General features: G+C 49.1%; 1 protein-coding gene across 6 annotated transcripts in view; it reads right to left on the reverse strand.

Moving 5' to 3' along the window:
- Positions 1 to 24,936, reverse strand: part of CUX1 (cut like homeobox 1) — a 470,900-nt gene that overhangs the window by 110,231 nt on the left and 335,733 nt on the right. For all 6 annotated transcript variants that reach the window (XM_030932800.1, XM_030932799.1, XM_030932798.1 and 3 more), the window contains exons 9-10: positions 11,515 to 11,563; positions 948 to 1,052 (exon numbers count right to left, since the gene is read on the reverse strand). In XM_030932800.1, the coding sequence (XP_030788660.1) occupies positions 948 to 1,052; positions 11,515 to 11,563 (154 nt within the window). The remainder of the gene's footprint in view (positions 1 to 947; positions 1,053 to 11,514; positions 11,564 to 24,936) is intronic.

A 24,936-nucleotide genomic window follows, 5' to 3' on the forward strand; every position in this document is an offset into this window, starting at 1 on the left:
GAGACCTTATCTTAATTTAAAAAAAAGAAAAAAAAAACACCCAAAACTGGGGGATCAGAGATAATGGTGCCAACTGCAACTAGAATTACTGCCAACTACAACTAGAATTACTGCTAAGGTTTACTTAGTCTTATTACGTGTCCAGCTTTGCTTTAAGTTATTTGCTCACAATAACTTCCGCGTCAACCCCGCAGTTTAGAGGCGGGGAAACAGAGACTCAGGGACATTAAGCTCCTTGTCCCCATCACCAGACTGCAGAGCTGGGGTCTGCACTGGGGGCTATGGCTCCAACACCCAAGGTCTTAGCTCTGACGCTGTCCCTTGTCCCTACACAGCATTGAAAGACAGTCTGGAAATCAGCAGTTCAAAGCCACCTTGTTTGAGCTGGGAATGTTTGGGGTAAGAGCCATTTGCACTAATTTCAGAAAAAGCAAGCTGCAAAAAAGTGGTGTGATACCCACTCTTCCTGCTCTATAAACTGGTACAGAAAGTTACCTTATTACCTCTCTGCCTGCTCATCCCCATCCCCCAGCTCATCCTGAACTGTTCCTCATCTTGCAAGGGCACAGCGGAAACCCTCCATTTCCCTGTGTCATTCTGGAGAGGCTCCTGGTTTGGGTCTCCACCTGCACACCAGCAATCACCCCCGAGGCCCGGCTGGGGCACTGTGACTGTGTCTGGGATTATGTCTGCGTGGCCTCCACCTTGGCCCTGGGTGGACGCCACGCTGGTCTCAGCCCAGCCACGCACAGTTAGCAAAGCTCTTCCTTCGACTTTAACAAGCTCTGGTCCCCAGTTGGTCAAAGCAAACCCCACCAAGAAAGCAGTACTGGTTAAAACGTGATTCCCGAAAAGAGACGCTGAAAACAAAAAAGGGGCAAGCGGCTGTAACTCGAAGGTGCAGAGGCCAGGCGGGGACAGTCCCCCACGGGGCCGCGGCTACCCACCACGTCTGGTGCCTTCTGGATCTGTGAGGCCAGCTGGAGGGAGTGATTGGCGGATGAGAGCTGTTCCCTTAAGGTCTCCGCCTCTCTCTGAGCCACCTCTGCCCTCTGAAGGAAATGAAAAGGGGTGAAAGAGAAAGTACATTAAGTTTAACAACTGACAATTATTACAAGAACATTCATCAATTCATGCCTGACTGACTATAATTGATTTTCCTAAACACTCAACCTAATAAATGCTAGGAAAAAAAACACAGAATGTGATGGATTTTTATTTTAAACAGTACAAGGAAGAAATAATTGAGCGATTATGACAGTAATTTAACGCTAGGAGCAAAGGAATCCCCTGCTGATACTAATACTCCGGCCCACTGAATTTCTCAGACTGAATAAATACAAGTGGAAATCGAGTCTTTTGATTCAATTTCTTTCTATTCTCATAGACCAAGAAGATTGTATTGCGGGATTACTCCTGGGGGTAATTCTCACGGGTAAACAGTGAATTAAAGACACTTTGACCATTCTCTTCCTAAAAACACGCACAAACAATGTTGTGGTTGTTTTTCTTCAGCAAGGATTTCCATAAACGTACAGGATGTAAATGCCACCGCTTTTGTAAGGGCTGGGCTTATTTCAACATATTTAACCCTTCCCTGGACAAAGTGTTTTGAATGCTGATCCTGGCATTTTCAGCCAACCAGACCAATCCGAGGACATAGGCAGGAGGATGGCACAGACCAGCGCGGGGGACTGCGGGACAAATGAGTGGACTTTTCCAACATTTGCCTGAAATTCCTGAACAAGGAAACCACCACCCCTAGACAGCAAATGGGGATTTCCCACTGGATGACGAGGACAGGTCACCCCTGTGCCCCCCACCCGACAGGGTGTCTGGGAAAAGACAAACCAGGGCAAGTTACCCAAACTCACTGAGCTGCCGCCTACCCATCTGTAAAATGGGAACATGGTCCCTAGCCACGGAAGTGCCTGGGACACAGAACTCAGGCAGAGGTCGTTTGTGAATGGCCTTGTGCCGGTTTAATTCTTAGGACTGAGGCACAGTTCTAAGACAGGTAGGAGACGGTGGCGAATGACATGGGACGTGTGGGCTGAGGCAAAGTTCTGCTTCTTCCTCCCACACTTACATTCCACTACTAGAAACATTCAATCAGAAAAGCCTGGCCAAGCAGCATCTCCATCGTGTGTTTTCCTGTTTTGTGGCATGGCAGCGTGTGGCTAATAATTGCTGAGAAAGGACTCAGACAGACAAGAAGTTGGCCTGCCCTGGAACTGGCTGATTAATCTAGTTCTAGGAGGAGTGGCTTTGGCAGGTTTAAGCAATTCTGTGGCAACAGCATGGAATCTATTTGCCCTGCATACAGACAAGCTACGATTTTTTTTTTTTTTTTTTTTTTTTTTGAGACAGAGTCTCGCTCTGTCACCCTGGCTGGAGCGCAGTTGCATGATCTTGGCTCACTGCACCTCCACCTCCTGGGTGCAAGCGATTCTCCTGCTTCAGCCTCCTGAGTAGCTGGGATTACAGGTGCCCACCATGCCTGGCTAATTTTTGTGTTTTGAGTAGAGATGGGGGTTTCACATGTTGGCCAGGCTGGTCTTGAACTCTGACCTCAGATGATCTGCCTGCCTTGGCCTCCCAAAATACTGGGATTACAGGCGTAAGCCACCATGCCCAGCCAATTTAGGATATTTCTAATGGCAGTTCCGTCTGCCCACGGTGGTGCTGGTGGCCGTCTGCCTTGCCTCTCCAGGAGCTCTTGGAATTACATTCAGTTGAAATCACGTGGTGCCTGGCTGGGTCTGTCTAGGCCCAAACAGGTCACCTCTATCACTATCTCTCATCCACACTGAATCTAGAACCAGCCATCAGGAAAGTGGCAAGGTGACCTGTATGTCCAGGACTATGGAGGTGATTGCTGGTTCATGTTAACTAATCAACTTTTTTTTTTTTTCTTCTGAGATTGGAATCTCACTTTGTTGCCCAGGCTGGAATGCAGTTGTGCGATCTCAGTTAACTGCAACCTCCGCCTCCCAGGTTCAAGTGATTCTCCTGCTTCAGTCTTCTGAGTAGCTGCGATTACAGACACGCACTGCCATGCCCGGCTCATTTTTGTATTTTTTGTAGAGACAGGGTTTTGCCATGCTGGTCAAGCTGGTCTTGAACTCCTGACCTCAGGTGATCCACCCGCCTTGGCCTCCCAAAGAACTGGGATTACAGGTGTGAGCCACTGCACCGAGCCTAATCAACTATTAAGACTACAGAAAAATGTCTTCTTCAACAAAAAAGATTTTTCGCAGTTTATTTCCAGATGGGTCACGCCAAGTGTTTCTGATAATCACGTCACATCACTGAAGAGCTTACGCCTCCCTTGCTGGTCAGTTCAACTCTTGGGCACAAAATATCTAAGACTGCCTGGAATAAGATGTATTTGAATATATTTCTCCTGGTCTCTTGGGCTAGGAAACCTATTTCTTAGCCTAGTGGAGAAGCTGGCTCCGAAGTGTTCTGGAACAGCCAGAGCTGGGGAAGTCCTGGGCACCTGGTTATAAGGTGTCCCTGGGAGCCTACATGGGTTTCAAGCAGGCTTTAACCGTTCAGAGCGGATACCATCTCATCACAGGGTGACGGTTCACAAAAGAAGGGATCTAGCTGTTGATGATTTCGATCTCTGATTGCATAATTTCTTTCTTTCTTTTTTTTTTTTTTTAGATGGAGGCTCACCCTGTCGCACAGCAGTGTGATTCTGGCTCACTGCAACCTCCATCTCCCAGGTTCAAGTGATTCTCCTATCTCAGCCACCTGAGTAGCTGGGATTACAGATGCGCGCCACCATGCCCAGCTAATTTTTGTATTTTTAGCAGAGACAGGGTTTCACCCTGTTGGCCAGGCTGGTCTCGAACTCCCGATCTCAAGTGATCTGCCCGCCTCAGCCTCCCAAAGTGTTGGGGTTACAGGTGTGAGCCCCCGAGCCAGGCCTGACTGCAAAATTTCTGTGGGGCGGTTGCATTTGCAGTTTCGAAGTTCACGGACAGTCTCTCTGTGGCCTGTCTGTTGGCGGTCACGGTGGTCAGGCTTCTATCACTTTTGGCTTCACCTCGTTACTTTCACGCAACTTTCTGCTCACGTAGTTGTTTAGGATTTCTGTTCTGAGGGCGTCGAAAAAAATAGAAAACTCAAAAAACGAAGCGTTGAGGTGGTTTGTGTGGTGAGACATCCACGAAACAGGAGAATTCCTTAAAAACAGGCCTCATGGCAGTGAAAGGAAGGAACAGGGAAACAGAGGCTGATCGGCAGCTGGGATGAATTCGTTTCAGGAGTTGAGAAGTGTAGCCCATTGTTGGCAGCTGAGGCAGGAAGAAGGGGGCCCTGTGCCAGGTCGGCGCATGGTGACACTGGTTTTGAGGCTCTGGCATCTTCCTGAAGACCCCTGTTCAACCACCTGTAGCTGTGTTTCTAGATCCGGAACCCCAGATGCAAGAGCGGTGGCTGCCCTGAGACATCACTTCCCTGTGATTACTGCCGGGCTCCCGTCTCCTCCTGTGTCCCTGCAGAGGCAGAGCTACCGGGAGTCCTCACTCTACTTTTGTGTCTGCCTCACCATGAGAACGGCCCCTCGCCGAGCCTGAGCACTGTCCCGGGAGATCTTTCTTGTTGTTTCTTGCCTATTCTCTGTCCTTTGCTGAGAAACCAGAGTAGATGCTAGAAACATGGGGGCGAGGAGGGTACTGCTTGCATATCGGTGGTAACCCGGACTATGATGGCAGAAAACAGTTGCCCAGCAAGGGGACTGGCGGCCATGGGGCTCACACAAGCCGATGCCTGCCACCTGGCGACGGTATCCAGGACATTGTCATGAAGGTCCCTGGCATGTGTGGCCCCAGGCACACCTCACATCCTCCTCCTCTCAAAGTGGAAGACCCTTTTCGGGGAAATGACTCTTAGCCGGCATCAAGTTAAACTCTGCCTCCCTTCAGCAGTCACCTGGGAGGTAGCAAGCAGCCAGCAACACCGTGTCTCAGGAATTCTTCCTGTTAAGAGTCAAGCCAACAAATACAGACACGGTTTCCACCGTGAGACCCAGGGGGGCTTCACGTCTCTGGGGAAGGTGAAGGAGGCTGTTCTGCTCCCTGGGCTGGTGTCACATTCCTCACTGGGTGATTTGGGGAGGGGCAGCTGGAACCAGGGGTCCACGAGGTCACCTCATCCTAGAGGAAGTTCCACAGGCCCCCCAACCCCTGCCCATCTCTCCTCTGCCCCTGCCCATCCGTCCCAGCACTTTGGGAGGTTGAGGTGGGCAGATCACTTGAGGTCAGGGGTTTGAGACCAGCCTGGTCAACATGGTGAAACCCTGTCTGTACTAAAAGTACAAAAATTAGCTGGGTGTGGGGGTGTGCACCTGTAGTCCCAGCTACACAGTGGACTGAGGCATGAGAATTGCTTGAACCCAGGATGGGGAGGGTGCAGTGAGCTCACACCACTGCACTCCAGCCTGGGTCACAGGGCAAGCAAGACTCCATCTCAAAAAAAAAAAAAAAAAAAAAAAAAAAAGTTTTCCTCTAATCTCAGTGCCCCCGATTGGGATGTAAATACAGGATGCAGACAGCTACTTCCAGGCCTCTAAAGTCTGAACAATTTGACTCATAAAACATGGTGAGGCACCATAGGAAGGACACAGAGAGGGATGGGCTTGCAGAGGATAAAGACAGGGCCTTGGGCCAGCTGCAGCCTGCTGGGGGGAGGTGTGGGGAGAGGGTTGGGGGGACTGGCGTGAAACACAGCCCCAGACCTGTGGAGAGATGACTGTGGTTAGGAATCTCTTGGGAGGCTCATTTTCTTCTCCCTCTGGAACCAACAAGAGGGAACCCTCACTGTCTCCCCTTTAAGGGCAGACTCCTTTCCACATCCCCCCAGTTTACACTTTCAGAGTGTGGCCTTTGAAGTCCCTGGTTTTAGATGGGTTGCGGGGGGAGTCTCTGATCCAATCTTCCACCCCTTTCTTGGCCCCAGGTTTTGTCTCTTGTTCTCTGCTTGCATGGCCATTAAAATTCAGGCTTGAGGACACCAGAGATGAGCAAGTCCCCTGAGGAACAAAGCAGCCCCAGAGCCGAGGATGGGCTGAGCCCTGCTTCCCCACCCCCAGCAATTACAGTGAACGTCTCGACTCCCAGAGGTAACCCCACGCCAGTGACTTTGCAGGAAGGAGGCCAGGAACGTCTACCACGGCTGGAGACCGGATGCTGACCACCACGTGTCCCACGCTGATGCTGCACCAGTGGCCAAGGCCTCCATGGAGACCCACTCTCCATGGTGAGGTTCAGCTGTGGTTTCCAACCTCTAACCTCAACCTGGAGGGTCCTCCACTAGGGCAGTCTTGTGACATAAACACCAGGCAGGTAAACGGGAGGAGGGCAGCTCACTTCAATGACTCCCTCCCAGCCCCACTGTGGGCTAGGAGAACGTGCCACTGCACTCCAGCCTGGGCGTTAAAGCCCATATTCATTCAGTACATCTTTTTGAGTACCGACTCTGAGCAGGCCTCATAGGTACTAAAGAAATGCTGGTTTCAAAGCCGGGTGCAGTGGCTCATGCCTGTAATCCCAGTACTTTGGTAGGCCAAGGGGAGAGGATCGCTTGAGCCCGGAAGTTTGAGACCAAGGCCCACCAGCAACTCAGATCACCACTGCTCAGAAAGGAGGCCCTCGAGGGGCAGTAGGTGGACCGCTGTTTTTCACTGCAAAAAAGCTGTGAATTGCTGAAAGCCCCGGGACGGGGTTTCACACACAGTTTGAAGTGCAAAGCTGTGGCTTCTTATTTACCCCGAGACGGGGTTTCACACACAGTTTGAAGTGCAAAGCTGTGGCTTCTTATTTACCATGAAGTCTCAAGAGTTCTGAACCTTTACTGTCACCAATTGGGACAGTAAGTATTTATGCCAGTGCCCTGATGTTCAACAAACAGGTGTGAATGAGGCTCAGACGTAATTGACAGGTGCCAACTACTCTACCACTTCTCTGTAACAGGAGCACAGTGCTTTAGCAATAAAAGAGCGCTTCAGGTCTCAGTAGAACATTCTAACTACATGCCTAGGGAAAATGAATGTTGTATGCCAGTGAGCTAGCAAATTGCTCCTCCTGGGGGTTTCCTGATGGGAAAGGCGTTGGTCCAGATGCCTGCCGCCTGCACCAGTGTGGGACCGTGTCTGCACCCTCCTCTTACTGCCCAGCCCACCTCCAGCTCACCTCCGCAGGGACGGCCTCGGGTCAGGCCCATGCCATCTCTCCCCTTACTGCCGCACTAGCTTCCCACTGCTCCCCTGGCTTCTGGTCTTTCCACTCCCATCTGTTCTCCAAGGTGCAGCCAGAGAGATCCTTCTAGAACTCAAACCTGATGTCTCAATCCTGCCTACGATTCTTCAGTGCTCCCAGGATTAATCCTTCACACTGGGACCCTCCTGCAGGCCCGGCCAGGTCCCCTCCTACCAGCCCACTCTCCGACCTGCATCTCTGGTGTTGGTTTTGAACTCCTGGGCCCAAGAGATCCTCCCACCTCAGCCTCCTGGGTTAGCTGGGACCACAGGTGTGTACCACCACACCTGGCTAGTTTTTTTTTTTAATTTTTTTTGTAGAGATGGGGGTCTCACTATGTTGCCCAGGCTGGTCTCAAACTCGTGGGCTCAAGCGAGCTCCTGCCTCAGTCTCTCCAAGTGCTGGTACTATAGGTGCCGCCACCACTATGCCCAGCTCTGGGCAGCTTTTCTTCTAGTTGATGGCCCAGGCCAACGTCCCCTTCTCTGGCTTTCCTTTAACCTTCCACTTCTTTTCCTGCTGAAAATATTCTCTCAATATTCCAGGGCTTGCATCTTTCCTCTCTGAATGCTTCTCATGTCACGAACTCCTAGACTTCAGGGTCAAAAGGCACCCTTTGAGCCTTCTTGTTCAATCCCTCCTTCAGTCCACTCTGTGGCTGATTCCCCATCTCATGCTATCCGGGAGGGCTGGCGAATCTGCTTGCATAGCTCTGGTGACAGGGAGCTCACTCTCTCCAGAGCAAGCATCTTTCAGCGTGGCACCTCTGGAGAGCCAGACCGAGGAGGACCACCATTGGGAATAAGCTTCCTGACTGGGCATGGTGGCTCACATCTGTAATCCCAGAACTTTGGGAGGCGGAGGTGGGTGGATCGTTTGAGCCCAGGAGCTCAAGAGCAGCCTGGGCAAACATTGCAAAACCCTGTCTCTACTAAGAACAATAACTAGCTGGACGTGGTGGCATATGCCTGCAATCTCAGCAGTTTGGGAGGCTGAGGTGGGCAGATCGCTTGAACCCAGGAATTCGAGACCAGCCTGGGCAACATGGCAAAACACCACCTCTACTAAAAATAAGAAAATTAGCCACGCTGTAGTCCCAGCTATTGGGGAGGCTCAGGCAGGAGAATTGCTTGAACCCAGGAGGGGGAGGTTGCAGTGAGCTGAGATGGTGCCACTGTATTCCAGCCTGGGCAACACAGCAAGACTGTCTCAAAAACAAAAATAAAAAAGTTTCCTCCCGCCAGCCTCTATGCTTGGTTGGGGTCTACAGGAGTCTCTCAGAAAAGGCGTGGCTCCGTCCCCTGGCCTTTCTTTCTTTCTGGTCGGCCCTTGAGAGCTACAAGGACAGAACGTACAAATACCCCCACAGCCCTTCCCTCTTCTCATCTTTTCGTGTCCCAGATTCCTGAAATTCCTCCTCTTGCTCCTGTTGTCCAGTGATGTTGCTGTCTTTCCCTGCTACCCCAAGATTAGGAACATCTCCAAACCCCATAGTTCCTTTTGCGTTAGAGCCCCTCCCTGTCCTGGCCATGGAGCCGTCTCTGAACACACTCCAAGGAGCTGTTTTCTGTACAGTGTGGCTTCCAGTCTAAAATGGAATTTCTGGCTGGGCGCGGTGGCTCACGCCTAAAACCACAGCACTTTGGGAGGCCAAGGCGGGCAGATCACCTGAGGTCAGGAGTTCGAGACCAGTCTGACCAACACGGTGAAATCCTGTCTCTACTAAAAATACAAAAATTAGCTGGGCGTGGTGGTGGGCACCTATAATCCCAGCTACTCAGGAGGCTGAGGCAGGAGAATTGCTTGAACCCAGGAGGTGGAAGATGCAGTGAGCTGAGATTGTACCATCGTACTCCAGCCTGGATGACAAGAGTAAAATTCCATTTCAAAGAAGAAAAATAAATAAATTTAAAAACCGGAATTTCCCAGGCATGGACTCATTGCTGCCAATGAGCAGAATCACCACCTTCTTCATTCTAGAAACTGTATTGCTATTAATGCAGCCATATCAGGCTATTAACTCTGGCTGAGTTGTTGGTGAGAACTCGCCTCTACCACTTACCACCCTTTCCTGAAGGCACGACTTTACAATTCCCCCAAAACCCGTGCTTCTTCAGCAGCTATAGAACTAACATTTATTGAGGCATCTTTTTCTTTTTTTTTTTTTTGAGATAGGGTCTCACTCTGTCACCTAGGCTGGGGTGCAGTGGTGCAATCATAGCTCACTGCAACCTCTACCTCCTGGACTCAAGTGATCCTCCTGCTTCAGCCTCCTGAGTGGCTGGGACTATAGCCACACTGCCACACCCAGTTGACTTTTGTATTTTTTATGGAAATGGGGTCTTGTTAAATGGCCCAGGCTGGTCTCAAACTCCTGACCTCAAGTGATCTGCCTGCCTCGGTCTTCCCAAGTGTTGGGATTACAGGTGTGAGCCACTGCGCCTGGCCACCATCTACTTTTTACTCTGGCATTTTACCTCTAATCCTCAAAACAATCTTGCAAAGGAAGCATTAGCTAAATTATCTTCCTTTCTTTCAAAAATTTTTAATATATTTTAAATCGTGGTAAAATACACAAAGCATAAAATTTACCATCTCAACCATTAGCGTACTTTTCAGTCGCATCAAGGATGTTTACGTGCTTGTGCAATTAATCTCCAGAATTGTTTCATCTTGCAAAACCAAAACTTTGTACCCATTTAACAACAACTTCATATTTCCCTCCTCCCCTCGTCCCTGGCAGTCACGGTGGCACTTTCTGTCTCTCTGAAGTTGGCTCCTCCTGAGACTTCATAGAGGTGGAATCATTCTGTCTTTGTCTTTTTTTGTGACTGGCGTTATTTCCCCTGGCATAATGGCCTCAAGGTTCATTTTTCTTTTGATTTTTTAATGACCAAGAAATTTAAGAGATTAAGAGACCCATCAAGGCCACACAGGAAATACCAAGTTAGGAACTAAACCCATGTCGTTCTGGAGTCAGCACCTGTCCCTACAGTCCTGTCTGGTGTCTCCTAAGACTGGGGTCCACCAAGTGGCTTTGGCACCTTGAGAAGTGCGTTTGCTTTGCCAAACTTCTTAGGTACCTGGGGACTGTCTCTGAGACCACAGAGAGCCTGTTCCAGACAGTGCACTGATATTCACAGGATAAGGCTCTCCTGTTCAACAAAACAGGCTCTCCTGTTGGGTACATTAGATTGTCCAAAAGTGCCATCTAAAGGCAAGGCATGCCCAGGACTGGCCTTGAGCGGAGAGGGGGAGTCGGTAGACACTTGAGAAATAGGAATAGCGATCTGTGATGAAGATAACTCCTTCCAGTAACTGCTTCTTTTTTTTTTTTTTTTTTTTTTTTTTTTGAGACAGATTCTTGCTCTGTCGCCCAGGCTGGAGTGCGGTGGTGTGATCGGCTCACTGATTCTCCTGCCTCAGCCTCCTGAACAGCTGGGATGACAGGTACATGTCACCGCACCCGGCTAATTTTTGTATTTTTATCAGAGACGGGGCTTCACCATGTTGGCCACGCTGGCCTCCAACTCCTGACCTCAAGTGATCCACCCACCTTGGCCTCCCAAACTGCTGGGATTGCAGGCGTGAGCCCGGCCGGGGGACCACTTTCTTTTCAGAGCAACAGCAGCACTGGCTAAAGCAAAATGTTTTCCTGTTCCGTGGGGTCCTTGCGAGAGGAAGGGGTTTTGGGATGGCTGAATTTTCTAGGCAGCAGAGTGTTTAGAACCACCCAACACCATGTACCTAATTATGTGCCAGACACTGTGCTGGGTACTTGCCATAAGGCCTCTCTGAGAACCAAGTGTCAGCCAAAAGGGGGCTGTCAGCTGACAGCCCTCGTTGGAGCAAGTGGCTGCAACCCATGAGAATGTGGTGGTAAGGAACTCTCCTAGGATAACACCGTGGTAAGATGTCTACGCTGTCACGGATGCCACAGCTACACAGACGGGTGTTTAGAGACGGAGTAAGGAAAAGGAGACAGTTACCACTTTGGAAGGGATGTTCACCATGGGATGTCTGAGATGCTGGAACCACATCAAAGACTTTGCCAAGGAAATGGTTCCTGGGACTTTTTATGTCTTTCCCTACTTCTCACGACATCAGAAGCAGCATCGACGTTGAAAGCTGTCAGTAAAAAATGGAAGGATAACCGGCCTTCTAACTTCGGGTGACACATCTTCCGAGTAGCCAGAAACGGGCCCGCTAGTGTGGGTTTTAGGACTAAAAGCGTCCAGGGTCCTACCTGGTTTGCCCTTTCAAGGTCCGTCATGATCATTTCAATCTCGTCGGCCCTAGGAGGGTGAGAGGGAGAGAGCAGGTTAGTCACAAGGAGACCAGCTCAGTGGGTGACTGAAAGGACAGCTTCCTAGCTCAGGGCTCGGGAAGGGCTATGTGGAACCATGAGTCAATGCTGTCCAGCAGGAGAAGGTGGGCTCGCACTGGGGGAAGAGATGTGCTTGCTGATGCTATGCGCTCTTTTGATAATCACGTATTGGTGCACATGGGCTGCCTGCCTTTGATGGGGTCCCAATTTCACTGGGGAGACAAACCCATAAAAATATGAAATACACCTTGTCCTGTCAAGGGTTCAAAAAGAGCTCTGAGAAGAGTGCTCTGAAAAAAACAGAGGGAGAAATAAATTATCTTTGTGGGAGGGAATCAAGGAAGGCTGCAGAGGAGGTGACAGGTAAGTGGGGTTTTGAAGGATGAGTAGAAGTTTGCCAGGCTGGGGATGAGAGGAGGAGCCGGGGAAAGGCTACTTTAGGAAAAAGCACTTGGCAGTGAAAGCCTCACCAGGAATGAGGAAACCAGGAGAAGGTGGTCAACTGGAGGTAAGGAGGGCAGGTGAGGATGGAGACACAGGTTGGGGGACTGAACAGGCTGCAGTGCAGACTGTGTGGGTTCATTGCTATGGCCTAGCCTGCTCATAAAAGCAATTGTCCAGGTTTTTCCCTTTTTCTGTTTTTAAAGTATTTCCTTTAGTAATCTGAAGGCAAATATGAGAATCCAACACAGAGCATCATGAGAGAGGAATGTGGAGAGTGTTTTTATGTTTGTTTGTTTTGAGACAGAGCTCTGTCACCCAGGCTGGAGTGCAATGACGTGATCTTGGCTCACTGCAACCTCCGCCTCCCGGGTTCAAGCAATTCTCCTGCCTCAGCCTCCCGAGTAGCTGAGATTACAGGTGTACAGCACTATACCTGGCTAATTTTTATATTTTTAGTAGAGATGAGGTTTTGCCATGTTGGCCAGGCTGGTCTCGAACTCCTGACCTCAGGTGATCCAACCGCCTTAGCCTCCCAAAGTGCTGGGATTATGGGCATAAGCCACCGCACCCAGCCTGGAGAGTCCTTTTGAGAAGGGCACGGCCAACTCCAAAAGCCTATGGGAGGTTAGAGCAGGAAACCAGGGCAGACCACCACCCCAACGTCTGCAAGCAGGTCCTCAGGATGGTCTCTGTTAGGCGGCCACAGGCTAGAACTGTCTGTGACCCAAGGAAGGTTTTTTAGCATGCCCAAGGGCCGTGGAGCCAATGTTACAGCCACAGGGACCTAGTTGGGGTTGAGGGCTCTCATTCTATGGCTCTGAGTCCACACGCACCTGCACTCTGCTGCCTTCAGGATGCAATCCCTTCCTCAGCCACACGCACGGCCCTTCTACACCAAGGCTCCTTCCTCCTCTTGGCCTTACCCGCCACTCATTCTCAGGGCCCTGTTCTCCAACAACTCCTACCATGTGTGGGACCCCGAAGAGCCAGGCCTTCCTCGGCAGAGGCCTCCACTTGCGCTGCCTGCCTGAATGCCTTCTCCTCCCAGGGAACCTCATCTCCTACTTCCACCCGCTCTGTCCTTCCCAGACCCTCCCAGTGGCTCCGTCTCAGGGAGTAGCACTGTCTTGAGTCCTAGTTTGCAGGTTTGAGTTTTCACTGGGTGCTCACACTGTGAGCTCTCTCTGAATGCTGGGCCATAGGTCCCTTTTGCCCTATATCCCGAGAATTTGTCCAGTATTCACTGGGCTGTGTGTCATGTTGGATGCCAGAGTCCTGGATGTGGTCCATCCTGTCAGAGATGGGCAAGTCTACTCCTGGGGACAGCCCAGGGCACCAGACAGGCCTGACAATGAGAGCTCTGTCCTTCCCCGAAACCTGCTCCATGGTCCCAAGGAGGCAGGTGCAAGTGAGAGTACCTACCCACCCTACTATGGTTTGTCTGCACCAAAACTGCTACTGAAATTTGATCCCCAGCGTGGGGGCACTGGGAGGTGGGGTCTAGAGGGAGGTGTTTGGGTCACGGGGGTGGATCCCCTCATGAATGGCTTGGTGCCATTCTCCTGGCAGTGAATGAGTTCTTGCTCTGACCAGACTTTAGGGATTGGATGAGTTCCCTTAAGAGTGGGATATCATAACCCCAGGAACCTCCCTGGGTTGTCCCTCTTGGCATGCATCCACCTCCCCTTTGACCCTATCCGTCACATTATGATGCAGCACAGAAGCCCTCGCCAGGAGCCAGGGCCATGTCCTTGAACTTCCCAGCCTGCAGAACCATGAGCCAAATAAACCTCTTTTCTTTATAAATCACCTGGCTTCAGGTGTTCTGTTGCAGCAACAGAAAACGGGCTAAGGTACATCCTCGATGCTGAGAGGTGGAATAACTGTCTCTGGGCCCCTGGGCTGGGGAATTTTTGTGGCCTGAGGCTTTTGCAGCCTTTAACTGCATACAGTGATTTGAGGCAGTCTTATCAACTCCCAGCAGCCTGAATAGGGTAACAGATGCCTTGTGATCGAGTTCAATGTTCATTGTATCTGTTTGAAATAATATCCGGCTTTCAGACTGGTCTGAGAAAAAGTCTGAAAAAGCCTGTCAAATGGCCTAGTTAAATGAAGCTATTTTTAGGACGATTTCATGAAGAAGGCAGTGTCTCTGTAAGATAAGTACCCAAACTGGGCCTCTGCAATACAGTGCTGGGTGCAGGCAGTGGGAAGGGACGGGGCTGCTTAAATGACGAAACATCCCACTGTATCATCTTAAAGTGAAACCTACAAGATCTGACAGAAAAACTGCTGTGCAAAGATAGTCCAACACTACAAATGGTAATTAAAAAAAATTAAAAGTGTTAAGGGTCTTATATCAGAAAAGGATAGTCACCAGTCAATGCAGAAAGCTGCTACCTTGACACCCTGTTGATGAAGAATTCAGAGTGTAAACTCCTTCAGACACAAAATAAAAGCTTGCCAACTTTTCTTAAGGCAAATTGCAAGGTTTTTTTTTTTTTTTTTTTTTTTTTGAGACAGGGTCTCACTCTGTCACCCAGGCTAGAGTGCAGTGGCATGATCTTGGCTCACTGCAACCTCTGCCTCCTGGGCTCAAGCAGTCCTCCTGCTTCAGCCTCCAGAGTAGCTGGGACTAGTGGCATACGCCAGCACACCCACCTAATTTTTTTTTTTTTGGTAGGGACACGGTTTCACTATGTTGCCCAGGCTGGTCTTAAACTCCTGGGCTCAAGACATCCACCCACTTCGGTCTCCCAAAGTGCTGCGACTATAGGCATGAGCCTGTCCCAGATCACAAGTTGTAAACATAGTTTTGTACTTTAGTTACCTATCGTGTATTTCCAATGTTCACATACACAGGTCAAAACTGCCCTGGCTACTGTCACTCATTCATTCACTTGCTCCACGAGCGTTTCAGACCCCTAAAAGTTTCCTGGTGCTGGAATGGGCACATAGAGATGCAGACATGGGTCCTGGGTATCTCACCAATGTCGTAGATTTAAAAGATGACAACAAAAATACATAGCTGCTGCGTACCCACAAGATGTGCAGAGGTTGACAATTGCCTAAATCCTCCTCTGAATGCATCAGCAGAGTTGGCTGAAGAACTTGGGAGGTGGATGGGGACTGGTCGGGCTGGTGAGTGAAGAGACACTGAACGTGGGTCTAGGTGAGGACTTTTCCTAATGGCTCCAGTGTGGCCCTATATAAGCCCTCTCTTTCTTTAATTCTGGCTAAATTTATTTTCATTTGAATACTTCTATTCTGTTTGAAACTGCTATTACTTGGATATTGTTGGCATAGCTACTTCTCTCCTCCATGTCGTTCAACTTTTCTTTTATATTTTGCTATTTCTTTATCCTTTCCTGCTGCCTTCCAGATCAAGGTTAACTTGATCTAACTGGTCTTCAGCAATTTGTCTTTTTTTTTTTTTTTTGGAGACAGGGTCTTGCTCTGTCACCCAGGCTGGAGTACAGTGGTGTGATCATGGCTTATGGCAGCCTCAACCTCCTGGGCTCAAGCAATCCTCCCACTTTAGCCTCCCTAATAGCTAGGACTATAGGTGCATGTCACCATGCCTAGCTAATTTTTCTATTTTTTTTTTTTTTTTTTTTTTTTTTGGTATAGATGGGGTTTTGCCATGTTGTCCAGGCTGGTCTTGAACTCCTGGGCTCAAGCGATCCTCCCACCTCAGCCTCCCAAAGTGCTGGGATTATAGGTGTGAACCACTGCACCTGGCCTATTTTCTTTTCTTTTTTTTTTTTTTTTTTTTGAGACGGAGTCTCGCTCTGTCGCCCAGGCTGGAGTGCAGTGGCCGGATCTCAGCTCACTGCAAGCTCCGCCTCCTGGGTTCCCGCCATTCTCCTGCCTCAGCCTCCGGAGTAGCTGGGACTACAGGCACCCGCCACCTCGCCCGGCTAGTTTTTTGTATTTTTTAGTAGAGACGGGGTTTCACCGTGTTAGCCAGGATGGTCTCGATCTCCTGACCTCGTGATCCGCCCGTCTCGGCCTCCCAAAGTGCTGGGATTACAGGCTTGAGCCACCGCGCCCGGCCCACCTGGCCTATTTTCTACTTCCTCTTTCTGGAATTCCTATTAGGTGGATGTTGGAGCTCCTGAATTGATCTCTAATTTTCTTTTCTTTCTAACATCTACAGCTATATGTTTTTAGTTACTTTCTGGGAAATATCTTCATCTTTATTTTCCATGTTTGTGTTGATTCTTTTATTTATTTACTTAAAAAAATTTTGTTTATAGAGATGAAGTCTTGCTATGTTGCCAGGCTGGTCTCGAACTTCTGAGCTCAAGCAACCCTCCGGCCTTGGCCTCCCAAAGTGCTGAGATTCCAGGCATGAGCCACCAGACCCGGCTGGCAATGTATCCTTTCTTCTTTGCTCCTAAGTTATTCGATTTTTTACACTGTTACTTCCACTTGGTCCATTTGAAAATTACCTGTTGGTTTTGCTTCACACTGCCAATATCTTCCTCTGTCTCCCTGAGTGCCTTTGTCATGCTGACTTTGTCTTTGTGGCCCAGCTGTCCTGCCTCATATCACACCCACTGTTGGGGTCTGGGTGTGTGTTTCAGAAGCACTGCTCTCCTTTGCGGCCCAGCTGTCTTTGCCTGTGTGCTTGAGTCCTCCCAGGGATACCAGCCGCTCCTTCTGGCAATGTACATGGTGGGAGGACAGAGAAGCCAGCCCTGCTGTGTGTCTCTTAAGTGAATTGAAGGAGAAAAACACACGGCAGGCATTCAATACCTTTCTGCTGAAGATAGGAAGGAAGGGAAGGGGATGGCCCCAGTCTCCAAGATGCCTCACCGATGCCTCCCCTCTGCTGCTTGTCAACCAGGAAAACCCTCTGGCCAGGGAGTTTACTTAGCCTTGACTCTTCTGGGAGCAGCAGCAACGGGAGGACACCGTCTCCCTGGGTGCAGCTCCTTGATCCTGGGAGTGTGGAGCTGAAAAGCTGGAGGCCCTGGCTGCCTGGGGGTGCCAGCTCACCCCTGGCTGCTTTCATCCACTCCTCACTTGCAGCCTGGTGTTGCCAGCGACCAAAGGCCCAGGTATAGAGAAGAGCAAGGTTCCAGGGGCCCTGCTTTACACAGAGGCCGGCTTGGCAGGGCTGGGGTCCATGCAGGTCGAGTCCAGTTCCTGCCAGGTTTATGGGGCCTGGGTGGGGCTTGGGCACCTCCTGGAAAGTGCACACTCTCTGGATTTCTTCTCAGATAGCACATGGCTTTGGATTTTCACCAGGACACCCAATATCTGGAAAACCATGCCTCATCTCCAGAAGATTTCATGTCACTTATAAAAAATCAGTCACATTGACGCGGGAAGGTGCACACTTGGCAGTTTGAGGCAATCCCTGGAAGTGAATTTTAAGTTTTCCATCTCCTGGTCAGTTGCGCTTTGGTTACTAAGCAACTGCTAAACGGACCAAAATATTGAATGTGATAACAAGGACTGCACTTACCTTCCATGATGACAGCAACTCTCTTTTCCCCAAGCTTTCAAATGACAATGACGATACCACACTCTGCCGTTGCAGGGCAGGATTATTCCATACCAGGGATTGTGGTGACAGCTGGGCCCGGAGGGGCTACCGTCTCCATTCATAGAAGAGACCAGAAACCACAGGAGGAGACAATGGGAGGAACCAGGGATGCAGTTGGCGAGGAAACATTCTGATTATTATCTTTAAAGTCAGCCAGGCACAGTGACTCACGCCTGTAATCCCGGCACTTTGGGAGGCCAAGGCAGGTGGATCACTTAAGGTCGGGAGTTCAAGACTAGCTTGGCCAACATGGTGAAATTCTGTCTCTACTAAAAATACAAAAATTAGCCAGGTGTGGTGGTGCATGCCTGTAGTCCCAGCTACTTGGGAGGCTGAGGCAGGAGGATCGTAAGCCAAGATGGTGCTACTACATTCCAGCCTAGGTGACAAAATGAGACCCTGTCTCCAAAAAAAAAAAAAGTCTGTATGTTTGTTATTCATTTTTCTGACAACTCTTTATTTTTGATGCGATATTTTTAGTTCTGTCGCCCAGGCTGGAGTGCAGTGGTGTGATCACAGCTCATTGCAGCCTCCAACTCTTGTCCTGAGCTCAAGTGATCCTCCTGCCCCAGTCTCTCGAGTAGCTGGGACTTACAGTTGAGAACCACCAAGCCCAGCTAATTTAAAATAAAAATTTGTTTTTTAGAGACAGGGGTCTTACAGTGTCACCCAGGCTGGTCTTAAACTCCCGAACTCAAACAATCCTCCTGCCTTGGCCTCCACAGTAGCTAGGACTACAGGCATGCACTACCACACCTAGGTAATTTTTTCTTTTTTGTAGAGACAAGGTTGATCCTGCTATGTTGCCAAGGCTGGTCTTGAATTCACGGCCTGAAGCGATCCTCCTGCATTGGTTTCCCAGAGTGCTGAAATTATAGGCATGAGCCACTGTGCCTGGTCCATTATTAATTTTTCTAAGGAGGTATTCTTTTTTAAAAGCTGAAAGGAAAACACAACTAGCTAAGTGTGATCGGGGCTTTGGAAGATGTGAAGCGGGGCCATCAGTGTTTGCAGACCAGGACCAAGGAGGCAGGTCTTGCCTTGGGGCATCTCCCAACCAGTTTTTTGTTTTTTTGTTTTTTTGTTTTTTGAGACAGAGTCTTGCTCTGTTGCCCGGCTGGAGTGCAGTGGCACAAACTCAACTCACTGCAGCCTCTGCCCTCCCGGTTCAAGCGGATCTCCTGTCTCAGCCTCTCAAGTAGCTGGAATTACAGGCGCACCCAATCATAGCTAATTTTTGTATTTGTATTTTTATTTTTTGCGATGGAATTTCGCTGCTGTTGCTTAGGCTGGAGTGTAATGGTGTGATCTCGGCTCACTGAAATCTCTGTCTCCTGGGTTTAAGCAATTCTCCCTGCCTCTGCCTCCCGAGTAGCTAGGATTACAGGCATGTGCCACCACGCCCGGCTAACTTTTGCATTTTTAGTAGAGATGGGGTTTCACCTTGTTGGCCAGGCTGGTCTCGAACTCCTGACCTCAGGTGATCTGCCTGCCTCGGCCTCCCAAAGTGCTGGGATTACAGTCCTGAGCCAACGCGCCTGGCCCCACCCCAGTCTTAATCATCCACTTTCTCTCCAAACTGCTGCCTCCCCCCCACCGAATTAATCCCGCCTGACAAACTGTCTGCAATAAGTAATACGAAAATGCCCAGGGGTTAATACCACAACTGTAAATGCAATCTTGGAAGCGCAGTAATGAATTAAATGGCATGTGGTTTCATGGTGTGAGTGTCAACAGTATTCCAAAGATTTTTCATTCTCTTCATGCTGAAGGCTCAACTAACCACATCAGTATCTGCAGCCTGACATTGGTCTAAAATCATTTATTTTCCAAAGTCCGTAATAACCGCACATATTGTTTGCTCAGCAAAATGATTTATTATAAAAATTTAGTTCTCTCACCTTTTTATGAGCTGACAAAACAGCTTCCACTGATCTATTAACCTGCCCGGTGTTATGCTCGGCTCTGACTTCAAATAGCGAATCATTTCAGTTTGGCCTAGAATATGTAGTTCATTCAATCAGTTCCCTACAGATCATTTCAGGGTATTCTCTGGGCTAACACCGTTTTTATAAGGAACTGAAAAGGACATGGTCAAGGTCGATGGAAGGGAAATTATATCCACGCCAGAAACTCTAGTATTTACTTTCACGCGAGCCTCCTGGGGGCTAAAGCGTGGCATTGGGGCACGGTGTTGGCGCATATTTCAATACCCAAATAAGCACGCTGACATCAGGAGCTGTTAAAACAGAGTATATCTACAAGGCAGTTGGAAAAACATACAGAGTGGCCTTCAAAGACTAGTGTATCTTCTTAGACTCGATTCATAAGCCAATAGTCTCGGCCCGGCCCGATGGCTCATGCCTGTAATCCCAGCACTTTGGGAGGCCGAGGTGGTGGATCACTCGAGACTAGGAGTTTGAAACCAGCCTGGTTAACATGATGAAACCCTGTCTCTATTAAGAATACAAGTATTAGCCGGGCATGGTGGCGGGTGCCTGTAATCCCAGCTACTCGGAAGGCTGAGGAGGGAGAATCGCTTGAACCCGGGATGTGGAGGTTGCAGTGAGCTGAGATCGTGCCACTGCATTCCACCCTGGGCACCAGAGCAAGACCCTGTCTCCAAAACAAAAAAAAAAAAAAAAAAAAGAAAGAAAGAAAAAAAGAAAGAAAAGAGAGAAAGAAAGAACACCAATAGTCTCAACACCAGATGATAAAGTTCTTTGGCATTGAAAGAAGAAATATCTACAGATGAATTCCTCCTGCTTTAATAGAAAAGCTCCTGTTAGGTTTGATCCAGTGAACTCTCCTCTTCCACCCCAGGGTTGCATGTGATGACCTGTCCTGTCCTTAAGGGGGGTAATTTCTCAAGACAACTTATACCACAGGTGAGGCTTCCTTAGCACAGGGGGTAGAGGAAAGGGACAGAGGTGGGGCTCACTGGACCTCACCCAGAAAGAGCAGGTTGCTGAAGCGGTGGAGACAGGGCCAGGCTCTTGAGGAAGGTCACTTGGCTCTGTGTCTGGAATCCCCTGAACTCGGGGGGTCAAAGAGTTGGGGAAGGAGTGGGGGACAAGCCTATAGGAAAAGCTGATCAGAGCACAAACGCCTGATCTTACAGAGAGGACGGGCTGGTCTACTTGCAGTCTTATGCGAGCCAGGGCAAGATTACTCCCAGCAAAGGCACATGCTGTGGCTCTTATGCCCTGATAGCGATAGGCCCAGCTCAGACCGAGAGAGGGTGGCCTCCCACCAATAACGCCCATAGGGCACCCACCATGAACCACACCCAAGGGAAACAAATGTCCCAGGGGATGAGTGGGCAATGGCATAGTGGCGCTGGCACTGCCTTCTTGCTAGCACACAGGAGTGCACCCTGCACGTCTTGGGAGTTCAGCAGGGATATACTGGGCATGGGTGGGTGGACAGGGACCCCCCTCCTGTCTACCGAGTGGGAGGTGCAAGGAGATGGCAGCCATCAGCGATTCAGCACAGTGACACCCCAGAAAGGGGCACAAGGGCCTCTGCAGACACCAGGAGAAACAGTATCCTGGAGTAGGGGACATCTAGTCTGTACCCTGGAGGATGAGGACACAGTTACTGAGCAGGGGACTCAGGGGCAGAGGGAGGTACAGCCATCGAGAGAAAGAGGCCACAGGGGGACGGAAGCCTGTTCAATTTTGTAACAACTTTTCAATGGCTCTCTTGGGGTTGCGTGGCATCCCGTGACCACATCTGCAAATAAAGATGGCAGAGTCTCTTCCTACTCCCTTTTAATACTTCTTATTTCACGATAGAACACTACTCAGCCCTAAAAAGGAATGAGTGAATGACAACCTGCATGGGATTGAAGACTATTATTCTAAGTGAAGTAACTCAGGAATGGAAAACCAAACATTGTATGTTCTACACTCATAAGTGGGAGCTAAGCTATGAGGATGCAAAAGACTTTGGGGACTCGGGGGGAAAGGGTGGGAGGGGGGTGAGGGAAAAAAGACTATAAATTGGGTGCAGCGTATACTGCTCAGGTGATAGGTGCACCTAAATCTCACAAATCACCACTCAAGAACTTATTCATGTAACCAAATACCACCTGTTCCCCCAAAATCCAAAATCTTCCTCTTTCTTTCTCTTGGACAACTGAACTGACCAGTGCTTCCAGAACTATCTTAAATACAAGAGAATCCTGGTTTAGGGCCTGAGTGATACGTGGGTACCAGATCTAATGGCTCACCATGAAGCCATGTTGCTGAATTTTGGCTTTATATATATAATACATACATTAATATGTAGTTATATATAACACATATATAATTATATATATACACATTTATTAATGAAATACCTAACTATATTCCTATTTTATTAAGATTTTTTAATAAAAGATGGGTATTTCCTTTTTTTTTTTTGATATGGAGTCTCAGTCTGTTGCCCAAGCTGGAGTGCTTGGTGCAATCTCAGCTCACTGCAACCTCTGCCTTCAAGGTTCAAGTGATTCTAGTGCCTCAGCCTCCCCAGTAGCTGGGACCACAGGTGTGCGCCACCACACCCAGCTAATTTTTGTATTTTTAGTAGAGACGGGGTTTCACCATGTTGGTCAGGCTGATCTCGAACTCTTGACCCCAGGTGATCTGCCTGCCTTGGCCTCCCAAGGTGTTAGGATCACAGGTATGAGCCACTGTGCCTGGCCTCTTTCGTCCTGTTCTGTTCCTTGGAAGCGCCATGCTTGTCCCCCCTTCAGGCCTAGGAAGCCATTCCAGGTCTCAGCCCTCCTGGCCTTCCTCTGAGAGGCCTCTCCACAGCCCCACTCTCCATCGTCCATTCATTTCGTTTCTGTTGCATTTATTCCCATCTCAAAGTCTCTTGTTCATATACTGATTACCGCTTATCCACTGCCAGAGTTCCAGAGTACACAGCAGGTACTCGCAAAATACTGGTTGACCAAATATGCAAATTTATTTATTTATTTATTCTTGAGACAGAGTCTCGCTCTGTCACCCAGGCTGGAGTGCAGTGGCATGATTTCGGTTCACTGCAACCCCCGCCTGCCTCAGTCTCCCGAGTAGCTGGGAGTACAGGCATGCGCCACCATGTCCGGCTAATTTTTCTATTTTTTTTTTTTTAATAGAGACTGGGTTTCATCATGTTGGCCAGCCTGGTCTTGAACTCCTGATCTCCAGTGATCCACCCACCTCGGCCTCCCAAATGCTGGGATGACAGACATGAACCACTGCACCGGCCCAAATATGCAAATTAACGACACCTGTGATATCTGAGGTCCTCTCTCCTCTTGACAGACAGCCATTCACTGGCTAGTATTCTAAAGGGCAGAAAGGGTAGAATTCTTTTGCCAAATTGTAAATACGACTTTTAAGGAAAGAGCCTACAAGATGTTATTGCAGAAGGAAAACGATTTGCTTTTCAGAGCCTTTGAAAAACAAGGCAATAATAGCCTTGGGGGAGAAGTATAGAAAGACACAGAATTAGGCTTCTTTTTGTCCACTGGACTGTGAGGTCCTGGAGTGCAGAACCAGGCGGCCTGGCTCACCACTCATCACTCATCCCCGTGCCCAACACGGATCTGTGAACCAGGTCAGGACTGAAGACACGGAGGCTGATGGGGAAGGGGAGGAGGGGAGGAGAGAGTGTTTTTCGGGGAAAGGTTTTCTTGGCAGCCCTCATCTGCATGACTCGCCCTATCTTTCGTTTTCCACCCAAGGTTAAACCACCTCTGCTTTGGCAGGAGTAGAGGGGAGGATGAAGCCATCTTGCATCTTCCAAGCCCCGGATCAAATGTGTCACACTCCAGGGTGGCCCCACCTCTCCCCAGTCAAGAGCCTGGACGGAGAGTCGGTCCAGTCTGTGGAGCTTTATCCCTCCAGATAACCTTCTGGAAATAGCGGTTTTCATTTTTGCTGGAAGTAACACTGTGCCGAGAGACAGTTAAACGGCCAGGATGTCACCTCTGCCTGCTCAGAAATTAACCACGATTTTTTTTCTGTAGATTACCACTATATTAATTTAAATGATACAACAGTAACAATTAAAAACAAGTTTAGGTCAGGCGCGACGGCTCACACATGTAATCCCAAGCACTTTGGGAAGCTGAGGCGGATGGATTACTTGAGTTCAGGAGTTCGAGACCAGCCTGGCCAACATGGTGAAACCCCGACTCTACTAAAAATACAAAAATTAGCTGGGTGTGGTGGCATGTGCCTGTAATCCCAGCTACTAAGGAGACTGAGGTGGGAGAATTGCTTGAACCTGGGAGGTGAAAGTTGCAGTGAGAGAGATCGCACCACTGCACTCCAGCCTGGGTGACAGAGCGAGACTCCATTTTTTTTTTTTTTTTTTTTTTTTTAAACAAACAAACATAAAAACAAGTTTGGTTCAGCCTCATCTTTTCAATCCCAAATGGGAAGAAAATTTCCCTTCCTGCCCCACTATTTAGTTGACTTGTTCATGGGAAACGAATTTCAATAAAATGTTCCTTTAGCTCAGTCCGAGTATAGCTGATGAAGTAAACGAAATGACCTTCTATGGCACGTGCGGGGTCAACTTTCTACCTCTGCCAAACCAATAGCACAGCTCTGGCCAGCTGGGTGCTCACCAGAGTGTGTGACCCTCAGCATGATCAGGAACAGCCTGTGACTGTCACTCGGGCTTCAGTCATCTCCAGGCAGGGAACATGGGACAGCTGTGGCCCAGGGAATGAGGCTATGATATTGCATAATTCATTCGGCTTCTGCTCCTGAGATAGCACAGTGCCTCCAGGGATGAGCATCTGGGTTCATCGGCAGCTGCTTCCTGCATTTCTCTAGAGTTCTAACAGCCCTGCTCTACCCAAAGAAGTGGGGAGCGGGCTGGGCATGGAGGTTCCTTTGTTTTTTAAAATCAAGTGAAATTAGGAAAACTGTGCTCTAGAGAACAGAGTGTGGCTGGCGGAAAATGGCTTGGAATTCTTCTCCACTGCATTTTTACTTTCCAAAAATTTTTATTTATTTATCTTTGAGATGGAGTCTTGCTCTATCGCACAAATTTACAGGAAAGTGTGAGGACAGAGGAGCATGATAAACTATTTCGGGGGAGGCAATCAGTAAAATCTCAGCAGCGCGGTGGGGTGGGGTGAGGAATCTTTTCTGGACAAATGACCCCATTTCTGGCATAAATACATTGCAAGGAAAAGAAAAAGCAAGTAAGAGGGAATCTATACAATGACCAAGACTTAAAGACACACCAGCCAACTGCAACGTGTGGATCTTACTTGAATCCAAGTTCAACTTTTTTTTTTTTTTTTAAGACAGAGTCTTGCTCTGTTGCCCAGGCTGGAGTGCAGTGGT

The sequence above is a fragment of the Rhinopithecus roxellana genome, chromosome 6 (genome assembly GCF_007565055.1).
Source record: "Rhinopithecus roxellana isolate Shanxi Qingling chromosome 6, ASM756505v1, whole genome shotgun sequence".
Lineage (NCBI taxonomy): Eukaryota > Metazoa > Chordata > Mammalia > Primates > Cercopithecidae > Rhinopithecus > Rhinopithecus roxellana.